This window comes from Alligator mississippiensis, chromosome 4 (genome assembly GCF_030867095.1).
Source record: "Alligator mississippiensis isolate rAllMis1 chromosome 4, rAllMis1, whole genome shotgun sequence".
In the NCBI taxonomy this organism is placed as follows: domain Eukaryota; kingdom Metazoa; phylum Chordata; order Crocodylia; family Alligatoridae; genus Alligator; species Alligator mississippiensis.
The window spans coordinates 6,578,208-6,597,154 of record NC_081827.1 but is presented as its reverse complement, the minus strand read 5'-3'; the positions used below and the strand labels follow the sequence as shown (position 1 = coordinate 6,597,154).

The 18,947-nt window shown below is 50.9% G+C and overlaps 1 protein-coding gene across 1 annotated transcript in view; it reads left to right on the top strand.

Moving 5' to 3' along the window:
- LOC102576054 (uncharacterized) overlaps positions 1–18,479 on the top strand; it is a 43,244-nt gene extending 24,765 nt beyond the window's left edge. Inside the window, exon 10 of the mRNA XM_059725743.1 lies at positions 14,232–18,479. Within this exon, the coding sequence (XP_059581726.1) occupies positions 14,232–14,291 (60 nt within the window). The 3' untranslated portion in view covers positions 14,292–18,479. The remainder of the gene's footprint in view (positions 1–14,231) is intronic.
- Positions 18,480–18,947: the final 468 nt, after the last annotated feature.

The following is an 18,947-nucleotide window of genomic DNA, read 5'->3' as shown; positions in this document are numbered from 1 at the left end:
TTTGAACCATCTCACGGGTAGCAGCCGGGTGCTAATCTTCACCCCCTCACATTAGCTCTCCTCCTGGTCTCTGAGAGGTAGGCATTAATTAAACCCTGATTGGGATCATTTTGAAATCTCCATCTCTCCCCATAGGAGCTTTTTCATGCCCTTGCTCCTTCTTGATGCTGTTAAATGAGCCTCTGTTAATTCAGCGATGTCCTTTTAGGACAGGGATGTCAAATGCAAAGGAGCTGCCAGGCCGTGCTTCCTGTCCGCAGCCAGGGGTGGGCCATAGCCAGGGGCTGGGTGACCTGCCCCTGGATGTGGGCTGCAGGGCTGCTGTTTGCTGCAATTTTTGGAGCCATTGTGTCAGCACCACCAGCACCTGGAGGGTTAAAGCTGATGCCCAAATTGCAGAAATTCAGTGGGCAGTGACACTGGGATTAACCCCCTGGGTGCTGGCACCCGCAGCAGCTTCTGCAGCCGCAGCAATACACCTATGGCCCAGCTCTGAAGATGGGTTGTGTGGTCCACAACAAGCTTCGTGGGCCATTTGTTTCACGCTCTTGCTTGCAGAAGGGGAGGCCAGTTCTTGGCAAAATGAAAAGAAGTGACCTTCATTGTGGCTCTTCTCGCCCTGTGAATCAAGGTGGCTGTATTCAAGGAAGTGCGACTACCTGGTTGAAGGGCTGGCTGGAGGCTGATCTTGCTGCCTGCTTTTGACTGCCTCTGCTGGGGGTCCTTGCCTCTTGCTTTGGGGGCTTATTCGCTCAAGCGTGCGCTCTTAGTTGTGTGTCCCCCAGTAAGGCACTTCTGAGGAGATACGATAGATAGTACCATTTATACCTTGGAGACTCGAGCACTGAATCATTCCCAATGGTGCCACGATGCATGACAAGGCATCGATCGTTTTGAGCAAAGACGCCTCACTATTGAGGCAAATAGACACCAAAGGTCTGGGAGCCCTTAACTTCTATCATTTCTGGTTTCTATGATCACCAGGACCTACTCCTTCCCCCTGCAACTGGTTTTCACGTCTGCAGTCGGATGTATGGATCGCAGGTCGACCTTCTCAGTCATCTGTGGACTCACCGATGACCTCCCGATTTACGGAAAGACCGTCATCCTCGTATCGACAGCAATGCCTTCCAGCTATCCCTGCTGGGGTCAGCATCTGTGCGCTAATCGTCTGTGTTTTGCTGTTACCTTGAAGTCTGTCCATCAGGCATTGAAGGAGCAGGTCTGCATGCAATAAGTCTGCCGACCCAGGTGGAAGGCGAAGAGTCGCTCCACGCACGAGACACGTTGCAGCTATGCCAGGAATCTGCTCTGCTCCGCGGCTCCTTCAGCTGCAGGGGAAATCAGTTTTGCTCGAGGAGGGGGCTGGCTCCTTCGCACCTCTGCGGCGGGCGTGTGGAATGCTGCCCCCGGGTCTTCCCTTTGCACTTGCTCGATACAGGTGTAAGCAGCAGTGCGAGGCAGGGGGAAATTACTGAGATTTATTGCACCAGGAGGCCTCAGTGCCTTTAAGGTATTGCTGGGACTGTAAGTCTCCTGGGAGCAGGGACTGCCCGTTGTTTTGTGCTCAGACAGTGCCTCATGCAAGATCGCTGCAGACATGCCAGCTTCTTTGCTGGAACCAATGTTCCCGGGATGGAGTTGGTGATCCTCAAGCACCAACTTTGCTAGACTGGACATTGAGGCCTGTCCTAGGCACGCTGCAATACAATTATGACGATATCATTATGTTTCTGTAGCTCTTTCATGTCACTGTTTTTTGGTTCCTGGAACAAAAATGCAATGGCCAGATCCTGCGAGCTACAGGCGAGTAGCCCGTGCAGAAGCCATGCCACTGAAGCGCCAGCTAAAGGAGCTGGGAGCATCCCACAAGACATAGAAAATCTCCTGCACTTTCTGCAGTAGGAAAGGGAAATCTTCCATTAACCTTTAGGGAGCAAGGATTGCATCACAGATGAATCTAGTGACCTGTGAATAATACTCATCATGCCAAAAGCCATGCTGTTTTGCTCTCTTTTCCTATCAGATCTTCTTTGCTAGGCCAGGCTGGGCTGGGGTGATATCTGGCTAGCAAATCTCCAGGTGTCTGATGAATTAAGCTGCCTAGGAAAGTTGCAGGATCTTCGTCACTGGAAGATGTTGAGCAAAAAGAGGCTGGACAGGCACCTATCTGAGATGCTTTACAAACCCTGAATCTGTCCTCTCTAGAAGAGGTTGGACTAGATGATCCTTTTGAACCTTACAATTTTGTGATACCCTGTCGGTATTAAACCAGCCCCCTGTCCTGGCCACATGTTACTGGACTGGGATTGCTGTCTCCTAACTGAGACGTAAGCTGATGGTTATTCAAGATCCCCCTAGCATTTCTTATAACCGCAGGGGTCTGAATTGCAGCAGTTGGGCCATTATGCAGGATTGTGTTTGGCCAAACTAAACCCCAATTTGCATTTTCTTTATCAAAGGACACCTTAGGGGATCCCTTGAGAAGAAGTTTTTCTCTAAACTGGCTGAACTGTTGCACTGAAACTTTCCCAGACGTTCAGCTGAAAGCACCCAGATAGCGAGAGTTTGTCCCACCGTGAGCGGGGTTATAAATGTCTTACACCGTGGGAAAGTGTTAGGCCATCGTAAATGCATGGCCTAACATGTTAGGCATCGTATGCATGGCCTAACATGTTAGGCATCGTAAATGCAGGCATTGCTGCCAGCTCAGCTCATTATGGACACCATATTGACATTTAACCTGATTAGGTCCCTTTGAACTACCAGGAGTCTTCGTTCAGTTTGGCCTCCGATGACAACTCGTCCCAGGGCTGTCATTTGCCCTGAGCCCCTGCAGTGCACGCTCAGGCCATCGGAGATCTCACTTGAATTTATGGGGGTACGGCCCTGATGATTGTAAGTCCGACACCAAGGAGGTTGTTTTATCAGCCTGTCTGAATCGGGACCCGTCCTTCTGCCACTTGAAAGGTGAATGTGTTCAATGAGCTCCTTGTGCGTTGTCACGCTTTCCTATCACCCGCGTCACCAGTTATCGAGTGATCCGTGAACAATTTATTTTCCAATCTGCTGACGCTTATTTTCTTCGTGCTTTAAGGGGCTTTGTGGCTGAAGTGCAATGGAGGTTGAGGGCTGGGAAGCCACTTGAAGAACCAGGCCCGCTCGGTTGATGGCAGGTCTCATCTTTTCCTAGACTAAGCAGACCATTTATTTCATCGTGTGCATCCACGCCCAGCCATTCATTTTACACGCCTTCCCTAATTGTTACCATTCAGTTTGGGGTTCAACAGCAGCCTCGTTGCCGTTCATCACCCTGTTTCAACTAGTCAGAAGTTGGCCATGTGTCCTGTCTAATGTGGCTGGCAGACGGGTCCCCCTAATTGAAGCGGGATGCATGACCAGGGCACTTAGGCCATTCCCGCCTGGCTTCCCGGGCCTGTCATGCTGCGGTAGCATCCCGGCCTGGTGATAGATCGCAGCAGGGGTGTTTTCCTCTCGCTCCTGCAGGACCACTCGGAGAGATGAAATGAAATGTGTTCTGCGTTATCCCTAGGGGCGAGGCGTGGGGGAGGTCTGCCTTCTTTCTCATCTGCTTTAATTTCATTTTTGTAGCAGCCTTGCGCTTTGAGGTGTTCCCCTGCAAATCTCAAAGGATGTTTTCTCTCCCTCCTTGGCCCATGTGTCTTCCACATTGTGGCCTTCGAAATTTGGGGGGAGCAGTGGCAAAAGGGCTGGCCTGCATGAATGCAAAGGAGAGGAGCGGGTGAGACCTCGGATGAGGACCTGCTGGAGGAGGACAAAAACCCCATGTCCCAGCTCAAGGGAAGGCATCAGAAAAGGGATGGGGGCTCCTGGGGATTAAACCTGGAATCCAATTGCCAGGGTGGAAGCCAATGCAGGATGATGATGCCCAGGGTGCTAGGGAGGTAGTGGGGGAAAAATACCATCACTGTTTGTAGATATGGGGTGAAAAGGATCCAGGTTATTCGAGCTTTCCCTGGGGAGGTTTGGCCCCGCCGGACTGATGGGAGTAGCCACCGTCTCCAGCTCAGGGACCACGTGGTTAGCTGCTGCGTGTCAAACCAGGTCGCAAGGGATCTGCTCTCGCGGTGACCATTCACCCTTGGCCTCTCCATTGCGGTTGTGAGCTGGCGGCAGCTTTGCAGTGCGGGGACCTGTCCGCTGGAGACAGAATTAGGGCTGATTGAATTGGTTTCATGTAGGGCATCAAATAGCTGTCAAACGCTTATGGGATTCGGTCATCATCGGATTCGGTCCCAGAGGTGACATGGTCCGCTCTCCAGGGCTGCAGGGCATTTCAACAAGCATGAGGCTGTGAAGGCAAGTTTGGAAGGAAGGCTCCTGCCCAGGGATTGTCTTGAGTACCCCTTGCTGTAATCTCCGGCTAATTTATTACCTGGCATGGACTTGAAGTGACCGATTTGGATCATTTGCTCCCAACAATGGGTACGGAGGATGTGGGGTATTAAAATGCCAGGCATTGCATTTGGTGCTTTCCTTTCTCAGCAAGAAGCTGTGATCTTGACTCGGTGAATGTGCTGCACAGCTCAGCTGGGGATGGGAGAGTGGCATTGTAGTGATAAAATCAAAGGGTTGGGAGAGACCTCAGAGGTCATCTGCTATAGTCTGCTATCCCAGACAGATGCTCGTCCAGCCTTTTCTTGAAAACCTTCATTGAAGGAGATCCCACAAGTTCACCAGATTGCTCTGATGCTGCTGTCAAATAGCCTTTTAAATGAAATTGGAGGTCCGTGGCACTGGGAATTGTGACAGGGCATGTTTTTAGCTCCGTTGGTCACAGCGTGATGCTAGTAATAACCCCAGGTTGCAGATTCGACCCCTGGCTGGGCTAGTTGATCGCCTGAGGCCCCTTCCAGCCTTGCTTCTCTATGATCTAAGTCACTTATGAGTGGTCTGAAAGAGGGGCGGTGGAAATGGGTCAGGGAGTAAGTGGCTTTGCAGGTCTCAAGTGCGTTCAGACAATGCACATTAGATTTGCCGTTAGTGCAACCCAGTTCGGCTCTATGGACTCCAGTAGTGATGCCCTTCCTCCACCCCATACAACTGAGGATGGGAATACAGATATTAGGAATACTAATTATAGTCCCAATACTATATTACTGTAGTACTGATACTAATTATAGTATCTGTATCCCCATCCCCTGTGGATGGGGATATAGATACAGGAGTACAGATATCGCTGCTCTGCAGCAGAGATGGGGCACTGGCTGACACCCCAGATCTAGTTGCCTGTAACCATTGGGGAAATCACCACCCCCATCCAGCTCTGTGCTTGGCTCGGAGCAGCCTAAACGATGCATGCTTAATATGCTTGGCCACTGCTGTGACTTGGCTCAGTCTCCCCTTATTGCAGAGAAGGAGAGGTTTTCCAGGGACTTGAGCAGCAGTAGCACCAGTCCCTATTTGAACGAAGCAGGTGTTGCTCTGTATAAGAGTTGTACTGCGTCACCTGGAGCTGAAATACTGAATGGCAGAACTGGTTTCCATGTTGCAGCCCAGTAGAAAAGCCAGGAAAGGCCGTCCTTTGCAGCTGGCACCTTTCTTTCCCCATCGTGGGTCTTCCAGCTGGTCGCTCTCCGGGTTGCAATGGGAAAGCTTAGTTCTGGGAAGCTGGGATTTCCAGTCCGGCGCCTCCTGGCTCCCTTGCGCCAACTAGTAGAAGAGGGAGCCTCCTATTCGGGGGGTCACAGTGACCCGACGCATCCAGCACTGCCATGACTGCTGCTTCTGCTGCCAAAAGCAAAACTCCCAGTGACTTGGATGCAGCCAGGGTCCATCCAATCCTGCACCCGTTCCAGTACAGCCGCTGGGACACTTGCTTCCCAAAATGCCCCTGCTGATCCAGCATCCTGTCTCCAGTGACGCCGGGTGACGAGCGGTGTAAACCCCTGCATCGTGCCTGCCTGGATGGGGGGCATGACCCATTCAGCTATGCTGGGGCATGTCGGTGCTGTTGTTTGGGCCTGTTCCCATCAGACTGAGTTAAGTCTGTGCAGCTCCCCGGGTGAAAGGCCCAGCACTCGCTTGCTCTTTGATCCCCTTGGGGGTCACCACACCGAAGAGGCGATCGGTACCCTCTGCCTGCCTTCCTGCCGTCCGCGTGGGGGGATGCGAGGGCTTCTGTCACGCCAGCGAGGAGGGAAGACAAACGCGCTCGCTGAACCACATCAAAAAGAAAGTCCGGGAGCTTCCCCAGCCTCCCTCTCCCCTCCACCACCTTGGAAGGTATCATTTCACTTTAAGGCATAACACGCACGGACAGAGCGGTTGTCTCGTCAAGCCTGGGCAGCATCTCCAGCGCCGGGGGGAGCCTGTTGATATATAGCTTGCTCCTCGCGGATGGGGAGCCCTGGGCTGGGACTTGTCAAACCGATACATGCCTCCTTTTAACAAAATAAACGTCGCTGCAGGTGCTGAGCTCGAGCAGCTGGGATCGCTTTGCTCCTCGAAGGGGCTCAGGTTTCTGAGCCGGTTGCTACGCTGCTGCCCTGCCGGGGAGTCTGGAGAGGACGGATGGGTTAGTGGTAAGACTTTGGGGGGGGGTGCAGGTTCCTGACCTTGCATTTCCAAGCTGACGATGGGGGAACGATGGTTGCATTGCTTCGCAGGCGTCTGAGGAGGGTGACTGAATTATTCGGCAAGGTGCTCCGTTTCGATAGCACTGGCAGCCCCGTCCGAAGCGAACCCAACCTGGAGACAAAGAGACAGGATGGATTTTTTAATTTAATTTAATTTTTTTACTGCCGTTGTTCTCACTGCCGGAGCCGGAGCCCCTTTGTTTGGTGCAGTCTCCGGGTCAATCAATCGTCCCTCCTCATTAATCCACCAAGCTGCTCTCCGCGCAGAGCACAGCCCAGGGAGGGTCTGGCTGGTGGGGGTGGCATCCGGTCCCTCCTCACCTGGTGACTTGTAGGTGCCCTCCCTCCATACACTGTGGGAAGTGCTGCAGCTCAGAGACGGCTGCTGCCAGCTGCCTGGGTGGGGGGCGAAGGCCTGGGTATGCACTCGTGCCTTTGCTCTGTGCCCTTGCATTGATGGGCAGAACAAGCATAGAGGACGTGGCAGTCTTTCTACTGATGCCCTGGCTTCACCACTGGGCACTTTTGATACCCAAGCTGGGAAAGACCATCCTTTGCAGCTGGCACCTGCACAAAAAGACGAGGGCGTGTTGACCCTCGGTATCAGGAAGACCCAGGTAGTAGGAAGAGGAGACTTATGGTTGAGGGGTTAGCTCCACTGGCCATGATTATCCTCTTTTCCTGGCTTCGACATCTGTATCTCCCTGTGCCGCCCTTACTTTCGTCATTCTTGCTGGACTCCCCTCTGCTTGCAGGGATACTCCACCCTCATTTCAGAGATCCCCTATCCTCCGGCTCACTGCCGAGCCCCGTGGAGCTGGAAGGTCAGATTGATTCAAGCCTGAAATGTCCCTGATGCTTTTCTTTTTGCACATCCTTAGGGCTGGTTGGTCTCCGTGGTGTGGCAGGGGGACGAGTTGACAAAAGATCCCCACGATCTTTGTGTGATCGACAGGGCTAGTGAGGCTGGCTATGCCGGCCCCGGAGGCTCCCTCCTCCGAGCCCTGTCTTTAGGTGGTCTAAGGACATGGATGTTGCACCAGCGTCTTGCTGGCCAGAGAGTTGGCCTTGTGCGGTTGTTAAGCTTTTAGGGCTTGATCTTTGATCGTGCGCTCCTAGGGCTGGGGGCCATCTCTTTGCTCTGTGTTTGGGCACAAATGGGGTCCTTGTCCATGACTGGTGCTTCTAAGTGCAACCATGGTCCAAATAATGAACGAGCCTATGTTACGTAATCTAGACACAGAACCTACTCTGAATGAGCTCGGCTTGGATGACCTTTAGACGTCAGATAGGGATTTCAATATGGAAAGTCCCTATCTGCAGCTGTGCTGGGCTCAGCATGGAAGCTGGTTTCTTTGCGTGTGTTGGGAATGCCTCTTTATGGGAGTCCATCAAGATGAAGCAGATTTCAAATTGTTGGGTCTCCCGTCCGTTCAGCAGACTGGCTGCAAGGCTTTTCATCTGGGTCTGGACTTCCTCGGGGCTGAATCATGCCAAGGTGCATGGTGGTGGGTCTCACCAGCAGCTCGGGTGTTAAACCACTGTCCTTCCAGGGGCTCAATGAGCTGGTGGCCCAGGCTGAGGACAGTCTTCCCTGGTGCTTGTCCTCTCCCTTCCCCTCCTTGCAGGGCCCTTCACCTTCTGGAGCAGCCTCCTCGTCTGTGCACATCTCTGCTCCTCTATCCACTCCTTAGATCCGGACTTGCGAGGGAGACCTGTTTCTTCTCAAATGCTTGGCTGATCAACGGCATCACAGCTGACTCCCTGAGCTTAACCCAGTGGGTCTGTGTGTCTTCAGCTGTTCGGCTGTCCTTCCTCCCAGATGATGCACTGACCTGCAGGAAGAGCCATAGTCCCATGCCTTTAACCTGCGACATTTTGGAACCTGATGGAGAGACACATCTCTGACTTTAGAATTAAGAGGGCATTTAATTTTGGCTTTTAATCCATAGTTTCATAGTTTCATAGTTGGTCGGGTTGGAAGGGACCTTGACAGATCATCAAGTGCGACCCCCTGCCATGGCAGGAAAGAGCACCGGGGTCAAATAACCCCAGCAAGGTGTTCATCAAGCCTCCTCTTAAAGACCCCCAGGGCAGGAGCCAGCACCACTCCCCTTGGAAGTTGGTTCCAGATCCTAGCTGCCCTGACTGTGAAGTAGCACATCCTGATGTCTAGCCCGAATCTGCTCTCTGTCAGCTTGTGCCCATTATTTCTTGTCACTCCTGGGAGTGCTCAGGGGAACAGGGACTCCCCCAATGCCTGCTGGTCCCCTCTGACTAGTTTGTGACAGGCCACTAGATCCCCGCTCAGCCTTCTCTTGTGGAGGCTGGACAGGTTCAGGTCACCTCTCCTCGTAGGATCTGCCCTGCTGCCCCCTGATCATGCGGGTGGCCTCCTCTGGACCATCTCCAAGCTGTCCACATCCGTCCTGAAGTACGGCGCCCAGAACTGGACTCAGTACTCCAGCTGTGGCCTGACCAGTGCCGCATAGAGGGGGAGGATCACCTCCTTGGCCCTGCTCAAGATGCATCTGTGGATGCATGACAAGGTGTGGTTGGCCTTCCTGACCGCGTCCCCACACTGTCGGCCCATGTTCATTTTGGCATCAATAATGATCCCAAGATCCTTTTCTGCCTCTGCACTGACAAGAAGGGAGTTCCCCAGCCTGTAGGTGTGCTGCTGGTCCTTCCTCCCCAGGTGCAGCACCTTGCACTTGTCAGTGTTGAAACCCATCCTGTTCTCATCCGCCCACCCCTGTAACCTGTCTAGGTCTGATTGCAGCCTATTCCTCCCTCCTAGCATGCCCACTTCTCTCCACATCTTAGTGTCATCTGTGAATTTGAACAAGGTGCTTTTTACCCCCTCGTCCAAGTCGCTGATGAAGATGTTGAACAGCACAGGTCCGAGGACCGAGCCCTGGGGGACCCCACTGCCCACACCCCTCCAGGTCGAAAATGACCCATCCACCACCACGCTCTGGGTGCAGCCCTCCAGCCAGTTAGTGACCATTTGACAGTGTAGGTGTCGACGCCACGGTCCCCTAGTTTTTTAATGAGAATGGGTGAGACAGTGTCGAAGGCCTTCCTGAAGTCCAGAAAGACTACGTCCACCGCGACACCTGTGTCCAAGGATCTCGTGACCTGGTCGTAGAAGGCCACCAGGTTGGTCTGACAGGACCTGCCTCTAATGAACCCATGTTGGTTGCTCCTAAGCATAATCTCCCCTCCTTCCCCCTCGTGGACATGCGCCAGGATAACCCTCTCAAAAAGCTTCCCCAGGACCAAGGTAAGACTGACTGGCCTATAGTTTCCGGGTCCTCCTTTCTCCCTTTTCTGAAAATGGGAACCACATAGGCCCTTTTCCAGTCCTCTGGCACCACACCAGAGCACCACGAATGCCCGTAAAGCCGTGCCAGGGGTCCCGCAATGACCTCTGCTAATCCCCTCAGCACTCTGGGGTGGAGGTCGTCAGGACCAGCTGATTTAAATACGTCCAGTCCCTCCAGAAGTTCCCTGACTAGGTCCTCACTGACCCCAGGCCTGGGTGCGCCTCCCCCGGGGCCTGAGGGTGTTCCGGTGGACGGACTGATCTGGTCCCTGCTCAGGAAAATGCAGGCAAAGAAATTGTTAAATAGGTTAGCCTTGTCGTCTGGTACGACAACCAGATTTCCTAGCATGTCCTGCAGAGCTCCCACATTACCGGGTACCTTCTTTTTGCCCCCTATGTATTTAAAAAAGGACTTCTTGTTGTCCTTGATCCGGGTTGCTAGTCCTAGTCCCATTTCCCCTTGGCTTTCCTGACCACCCCCCTACAGCCCCGAGCAAGGGCTGGATAGTGCTCCCTAGTGATGGCCCCTCCCGTCCATTGGGTATACGCCTCCCTTTTAGCTAGGAGACGTTCCCATATGCTTTTGGTGAGCCATGAGGGCTTTTGTGCCCTCTTGCCCCCTTTGACCCTTGTTGGGATTACCTCCCTTTGGGCTTGGAGGATTGTCTCCTTAAGGAACGACCACTCCTCTTGGATACTCAACTCCCCTTCCCTCCAGGACCTCAGTACTTCCCCAACTATTCTCCTTACCTCATTGAAATCTGCCCTCCTGAAGTCCAGGGCTGCTGCCTTGCTGGAGGCTTTTGCCACCTTGCGCTGGATGGTGAATTGCAGCAGACGATGATCGCTGTCGCCCAGGTGGTCGAGCATCGCAGCCCTCACACGAGGTTGTCGCCTGTGGCCAGCACCAGATCCAACAAGGTGTCTCTCCTGGTGGGGCTGTGCACCTCCTGGGTTGGATGGAGGTCCCATATCTCGGCTAGGAACCTACGTGAGCGGTCAGACGTGGCTGACTGCTCTTCCCAGCAGATGTCTGGAAAGTTCAGGTCACCCATGATGACCATTCAATAATAATGTGGTATGTTAGGCAATACGATTACATAGCAAACAGTCTGCCATCCAGAGGCTGTGAAGTATGGAATAACCGACTAGGATATTAGCCCTGAGTGTGGTCTCACGCCTCGGCAGTCGTCCATTTACATGAGTGACCCCCCATCCGGATTATTGCAGGATCTACAGATTCACACAAGTTTAGGGATGAAAGGGACCTCGTGATGTAAGGCATCAGCACTCGCCGCAGAGGTGCAGCAATTTTCGATCCTCTGAGATGGACTGTGGCAAGCATGCTCCTGTTCGAAAGGAAAAGTTGTCGTATGTGCTTGCGTGCGGTGCATAACTGTAGTTGCATATGTTGCATTACTCACCGTTGCAGGGAAGCTGTTCCCAGGGCATGCAGTAAGACAAAAACTACCCCATTTCCTCTTGAATTCAACAGCGATTTCTGAGGAGCCAGCTGTGCTCAGTTGAAGCTGGAGCTTCGTGTTGTTCTGGAGCTGTGGCCTGAATATCACTGATTTACACCTGTGGTCTATGAGCTGGATCTGGCCGTCTTTTCCTGGGGGGGTGAAGAGAAAAGCCCGTGGCTTATGGGGGAGTAGATAGGAAAATGAGACAAACATCGAACTGGTGGAATCCTATTGTCTTTTTCCAGCGGACAGTAATATAGATGTATTATATACAGTAGAAGACTTTTCAGAAAAAAATCATATAGGATATTTTGTATATTTGTTATACTTTATTTAAATAATTATATATAGAATTATGTTTTGGTCTCTCCATGTCTCTGAGTATTATCAAAGTATGCGTGCTTAAAGTTGCATTGGATTACACCGCTTAAGAAATACTCCATGCGCTGCTACTCTTAGAAGATATTATTACAGTCTATAAATGGGCAGAGTTAAGGCTATGTTGAACCAGTAACTGCAGTGCCAGCTATGCATGTGGGTACATGTTGAATGGTGCAATTGGTTTCTGAATGGCATTTCCTTGGGCTGTTTGGCCTTTTATTTAGCAGAAAAGAATGAAAAGGAAAATGATTTACCCGTAGTTTTGACTCGGCTGTAAGTGGATAAAAATAAACAGCAGCACATGACTTTATTCCATTACACAGCCGGGGCAGGCAAAATTACTGCTGAATGGTAAGCCGGGGTCACCCTGCTCTGCAATTACTATGGTCCCTAATGCACTGAATTGCAAGTAATATCCCTTCCTGGAGTGTAATCGTATCTGACTCTGTGTGTGAGAATCAAATGAGCTCATAGAGTAAGCAGCTCAAGGAAGCAGCCTTCAAGGAGAAATGGGGAAGTGGCCTTAAAGCTCCAAAATGCCTGGGAAAGCAATCAGACTGTGCTGCTTGCCTCCTTGGGGAAGCCCTTGGTGTGACGGGCGAGCTCTGGGCACGGGGGACCACTTTCGGGTAATGCAACATGAATGGTTTCACTGCTGGTTCTCCCTCCCAGGCTGCTGTGCTGTGGCATCACATCGCAGCCCTCCATGTGGGTCTTGATAAAAGGGCACGCTGTATGTTATTTGACCACCCCCAGGAGGAGTTTTCACCATTTGTAGTTGGCAGCTGAGGCTGCAGCGCAATGGAGAAAGATGGAATAGAACAAGTGCTCGTGCCCAGCACAGCACATCCCCAAGTGCCCGAAAGCTTGCAGAAAAACGTATTGTTTTTTGCAATTTCTTAGCAGGTCTAATAAAAGGTACCATCTCTGAACCAAGCGTTTTGCATGCACAGCAGAAACACGCATGCCGTGTCCAGTGTCCCCCAAACCCTTGCCATTTTGGTTGCTATTATTACTTTTCTCCCTCTGCTCGCTAGCTGGGAAGGTAAATGGTGCTTAAAAAATAAAAGGTAAAAGAAGGATAGGATTGGTTGTACGCTGGCAAGGCGATTTCCTTGCACCCCCAGGCTGTTTTGCTGTCTAGACCTGAGAAAGTAGATTTTTGATTGGTTGGCTGATCCAAAAAAAATGAAGAATAAATAAAACTAATTTGGGGTTGACCTGAGACTCGCCTATGTTATTTTTCTTGCTGAACAAAACTCTCCCAAACATTGGAATAGGTTATCCAGAGGGGCTGGGGTATCTCCATCCTTGCAGGTTTTAAAGACCCGGCTAGACAAAGCCTTGGCTGGGATGACATAGCAGAGGATGGCCCTGCTTGGAGCAGGGGGTTGGACTAGCTGTGACCTCTCGAGGTCCCTTCCTACTCTCATTTTCTCTGATTCTGTAATTTCACTTGGGGTCAAATGGATTTTTTTTTTAACCCCAAATGAAACTTAAAAAAAAAAAATCAATGGACCTAAATTTAGTCTCAAAACTTTGAAAAATTGGAAGGGCTTCATTTAGAAAAGTCAGAATGTTTTTTTTTAATCTACCAAAAATGCATTTTTGGGACAAATAAAATATTCATCTCTGAAATGTCGACCTGTTTTCTTCCTGCAATGGCTGTTAAGAGGTTTGTGCTGGAACCACAGGAATCTCTATTCTTTTAAAGTAGCTACATATACATATTTGCAGAAGCACTGTGAATGATTTGCACCCCTGCACGCAATGCCAAGGGAAGGTATAGAGATATGTCCTTTGTTTTCTAAGTGTAGACAGCTGGACTTGCTTTCGTTGTCTCAAAACCGGTGGTTCTTTCTTCCAGCATTGTCCCTAAAATAACTGTGCGTGCTGCCATGACTCAATTTAGCGTTCACCACTGAAGTCTGTCCCTGTATAGCTGTCGTTTCTATCATCGCCGCATCTACGTGCATCACAAACACCAATGAATGAATCCTCCATGGAGGCTCAAGTCCACGCAAAGGTCATTTTTGGTCTCCTGTCTCCCTTGGTGGGATGTGTCCAGTGCACCTTACTCTAAAGCACTTCCAGTGCTTGAGATAAAGCACCGTGTCTGTTAGCTCGGCAGCAGTAGCCACCTCAGTCCATTTCTGTGGTCCTCTTCTTCATGCTGCAGCTCCAGCCGAATGGGTGGGTAAGTGTTAGCTGAGTTACTGATGGGGAAACTGAGGCACAGATAAAGAAGGCAGGTCACCCGCAGTTAGTAACCAGACAGTGACATGGCCAAGGATAGAAACGGATCTTTGTCTCCTGCCTCAAACTCCTCTCTTAGGTGAGAGGTATTAGCCATGCACGGCTGAAGTTAGCCTCGAACTTGGCTTCTGTCCTCCTAGGTGTCAGCTCTGAATCCATGTTGCTTGTCTCCTACTACAGGTGCTTCAAGCCGCCGCTCAGCTCCTCTCAAACCCACCGCCCGGTGATGCCAACGCTTGATGCCGTTTCAGATACCCGAACTGTCAGGAGGCATGTTCTTGCAAAACCTGATGACATCCCACCATGCTCCGAGTGAGCCGATGAACACGGCCCGGACGATCCCAGGGTAGATGAGCGGGGGACCGTGGTGATGCCATTTGCCTTCCCAGACGAGCAATTTCAAAAACCTTCTTTAGGCTTGATTAACCTAAGTGATTTTTGCATTACCTGCACATGTTGTGTGGTCATCGCTCACCCTTTTTTCCAGGGCATTGATTATTTTTGGGATTTCAAGGCCAGGCTCACAGGTACCATTATGGTCATCTAGTCTAATGTCCTGATAACACAGGTCATAGGACTTCCTTGAATAATTGGCACTTCAGGCCCGCGACTCCTGTCTGCATTAGACTGTAGCTTTTTAAAAAGATATCAAGCATTGATTTAAATGTTTTAGTGGATGGGGAATCCACTGCACATGGAGGTAAGTGATTCCAGTAGTTAATTATCTTCTCCTTTAAACTCTTTCCCTTATTTCTAGTCCTCCTGGAACCTTAACGATGCTCCATCATTAACCTTTTGCCATGCTGAAAATTAATCATTTTCCCCCATTCTTTGCTTTCTTTTAGCTACTTTCCAAACCCTGGCTTATGCTTTGCCCTTCTCCTTCCAGGGCTACTTACTTCCCTGAATAAAGAGGTTGATGGACAAGACCGAAGCGTCTTAGCAGAGCTTGGGGTCCTTACAGAAGATAAACCCTCCTTGCACGGTGGTCATATCATGCCATTTTCTGACATGCTAGAATTTCCCAATAGCTTAAAGGAGAAAAATCCACATGCTTATTAAAAAAGAAAGAGAAGATGAATCCTAAAGAAAGGGAAGGTTTAAAGCTCATTGTGATACACTCTGGAAAGGTCTCAGCATGTGGTTCATTCATCTCGGTAAATCAAGAGGCTGCATCCTAGACTCTCGGGCTCTGTAACTCATCTGTCTGCACACATTGGCGGGGGGATCCAGTGACCGGTGGCTGTGCTCTGTTTTGCCGCAGAGATCAAACGCTGCCTGCCAAGGGAGGCAGGTCTTGCATGAAATGAAGTCTTGCATTCATAACCCCTTAGGGTTTCATTGTGTTTCCAACCAATTGCAATGAAACCACATTGAAAAGCACACTGGCAGGGTTGGCACCACTTTGGTCTTTCCTTGAGTCCCTTCTGTTGGTCTCTTGTCTGTAGTTACTTGCATAGGATCATAAAAACCCAGGACTGAAAGGGGCATCCAACATCTTCAAGTCTAGTTGCTGGCTGTTGCAGCAACCATGTCGTATCATCCTGTTCCTCAGTTTTTGGTGCATGTTTGGTTTTCTCCCTCTTCGTCCCAGTACTGCCTATGTTCAAAGGAAGACCAGGATGCGTTAGTCTGGTGCTTTTTGTCCCTAGACCTCCATGCACTTGTAAAGGAAGTTATATATCCTTTCCTTGGGCAATGCCAGGAAATGAAGGGACCTACCCAAGCTCACAAAGGGAGTCAGTGGCTATGTATGGAAATCCTTTGTCCCAGCTCTGCTGTGCATGTGCAACCAGATGCACTGTGCAGAGCAACCTTATGCTGGCAAGGAGATGGGCTGGACCGGCTATATGATGGGACCCAGTTGGAGGAGCACAGGAGAGGGGTTGACACGTCGACCCCATCCCTGCAACCACCAGCCTCACCTTATCAACCAGCAGTGCCTCCAACCCTACCCCACCAACAGGCAGAAACCCCCTCTGCACAACATCAGCAGCAGCTCCCAAAGCTTTGCACTCTTTCCTGCGTTGACTTCATTCCCAAACTGCAAAGTGTAGCGGGATGTGATCTATCACAAGGCCGTTATTTCGATCATGGACTGAAACAAGAGGAGGAGACAACCTGGTGGACTTCCCTTATGTCTGACCTCTGCTCCATCTCCTCCATGGGATAGAGGGGTGGCACCAGAGTAGCCGGTCAGCAAAGAGCATGTAGAATAAGGCAGCTTTGTTGCTTTTCAGCACAATCCTGGGGCTGTTTGCCTTGGGAGACGCAACGGGGTCCCTAGAGCTGGAGTTGAATTTCAGCCATCTGAGCTACAGCTGCTCTTTCATTTAGTCTGACCTCCCAAGGTGGGACGGATGGCTCCTTTTTGAACCGCTGACTTTTCCCCTGACAGCAGCCCTCCCCACCATGGCTTACCTTGGCTTAAATTCTTGCACTAGCTCCAGTTAACCATGGGCGACGTACAAACGCATGCGGTTGAGATAACCCAAGTAACAATCTGACAAATGTCCAGACAGGATCCACTTCCACTCCAAAGCTGCAGCTACTGGGTGCTAATATAGGAGCTTCTTTAATCCTCCTGTTGGCATAAGCAAGGCCATTATATGGCTGCAGGCTGCATGATTTCAATTGAGCACAAGCCCTACCCAGAGGAGCAGTACATATGCTGCCTCGGCCTTGGTCCTAATCAACCATTTGCTCTGAGAATGACCCCCTGAAGCAACACCCAAGCAAGCCTACTGGGTTTTGGATCCGTTTTTATGCATCTGCATTGTGTCTGGTCCTCTTCTCCTCCAGCAAAGAAACAAGGTCGTTTCTATTCAGGCGGCCATCAACCGCTTTGCATGTGGTTCATTTGAAGAGCAGGAAACAAGGGGAGGCAGGCTGGAGGGGCCGGTGGACTTCGAATGGACTGGATTTCCAAGTCCTGTATGGTGGGATCGGGCTCCAGCCATGCTGGCACCATGCATCGGGACCGGGCCCAGCACTGGATCTGACCTGGCACTGCTCTTCAAAGGCTGGCCATCCATGTGACATGCACCACCAGTTTTAGGCCAAAAAACAAGTTTGCCCTAGGAATCAAAAGTTTGGAAACACTTGTATATTAGGCTTGAGGTGTTGTCTTATTGCAAACTGTTGATGTACCTGGTGCTGTACAGGACAGATGTCTCAGTAAACACCCATCAGGAACATTTCCCTTGGTATCACCTGGCATTGATTAAGCTGAAAATGGAAGACAGCTTTGCTCTGGAGAAGGCAGGGTGCATTGGAAAACCCAAGGGAAGGCCCAGCTTGGAGTTATATGCTTTTTAAAAATTGACTTTTTATGGGTCTCAAAAGAAAGCAAATTTAATGAGGGCTTGTATGTAGAGGGAGAGCGGTAGAGTCCCTGGAGCCCGTGAGCAATGGCCGGTGGTGGAGAATGGTGCTTTGGGCGAAGCTTTCTTAGGGTCACGGTCGGAGTTGTTATGTATGCAAAGGCTCTTGGAGAAAGGAGTGGAAGAGGCAGCAAAGAGAAAGGACTGAGGAAAAGGAGATCAGGGCAACACTGAGGCGAAACCAGCTCAGGGTTGTAGGTGTGAATGACCTATGGAGAGCTTGGAAGGTGAACCTGAAGTGATGGCTAACGGCAAGCCAATGGAGGGGACTCATGACGGAGGTGACATGGGCTGGAAGGTCACCAAGGGAAATCATCTGAGAGGCTGAACTTGGGGCAAAGGGGGAGCTGGGCTGTGAGTGCTGGGAAAGAGGTGATGATGAGTGATCAAGGTGCAGGACGACCGTGTTCACAGTAGGGAGAGGAGCAAACCTATCTTGCAAATAACTTTGCAGCCAACACAGCAGGACATTTTTAGGGGAGGGCACAGTCAGACCCCACATAGCCCTCGGCGTCTTTGTTGCAGTTCTCTCTCTCTCTTCTGAACCATTCCCTGGACACACCAATCCCAGCAAAAGGCTGTAGTCTGGGGAGGGCTGCTTGGCCCTGTGAGGTTCGTGGAGCCAGCAGGTCATACAACAGGTCCCTTCAGCATCTTCAGATACGTTGCAGTCAGTACAGTGGAGAAATACCTGGGCACCCAAGTTGAGGAAGACACGGACCACTTTCCCTACCCAAGGAGAGAGCAGTGTCTGTCTCTGCCAGGAGGGGTCTGGCAAATATTGCAGAGCCTTTCTCTGCATTCATCCAAAGGGTGGTGTTGGGGCACTGAGACGTCTTGCTAAATATTAATCCTGAACTTTTGCAATGGGGAAAGTCTTTCCTCCCCACAAAGGTCAGCGCTAAGGCGGGCGATAACTGCACATGAATGAACCTCTTGTTTGCTTTGTCTGATTTTCGCTTGATTGCTCTAAAATATGGCTGATTGCTCGAGTAGCTGGCCAGCCTCCCTTGGAAAGCTACCAAATGTGTTTCAGCTCAGTTTATTTTTGTGACTCGCGTTTTCTTTTTCTTGACAAGTTTAAGCACCAGATTCCTCCCCCTAACTCCTTAGACAATGGCAAGGATCATTTGGCTCGGGGCCTGGTAATGAGCTTCAGAGTCTTTCAGCTCTAAGTCATTGCTTTCAGTCTGTGCATGTCAGACCAGGCTCTGTTAGGGGGCCTAACGGGAAATGGGTGAATGGTCCAAGCCCGGTTCTTTGGAGGCAGGTGCTCACAACACAATTAACCACATTGAGCGGTGGCACTAGTTTAATAGCCTCCATGTAGGGCTTGTTTGCTGTGTGGCGATGGGGCCTGGCAAGTATGCCTTCTTCATCTCCTCCCCCTAGCCTCAGTCTCCACTGTGTGTAAGAGCAGCCATTAGGTACGAGCCCAAAGTGGCCTCACCGATGTAATGCCAGGTTTGGAGTATGCCTGTAGGCATGGTTCGGTGGGGCATGGATGGGATGC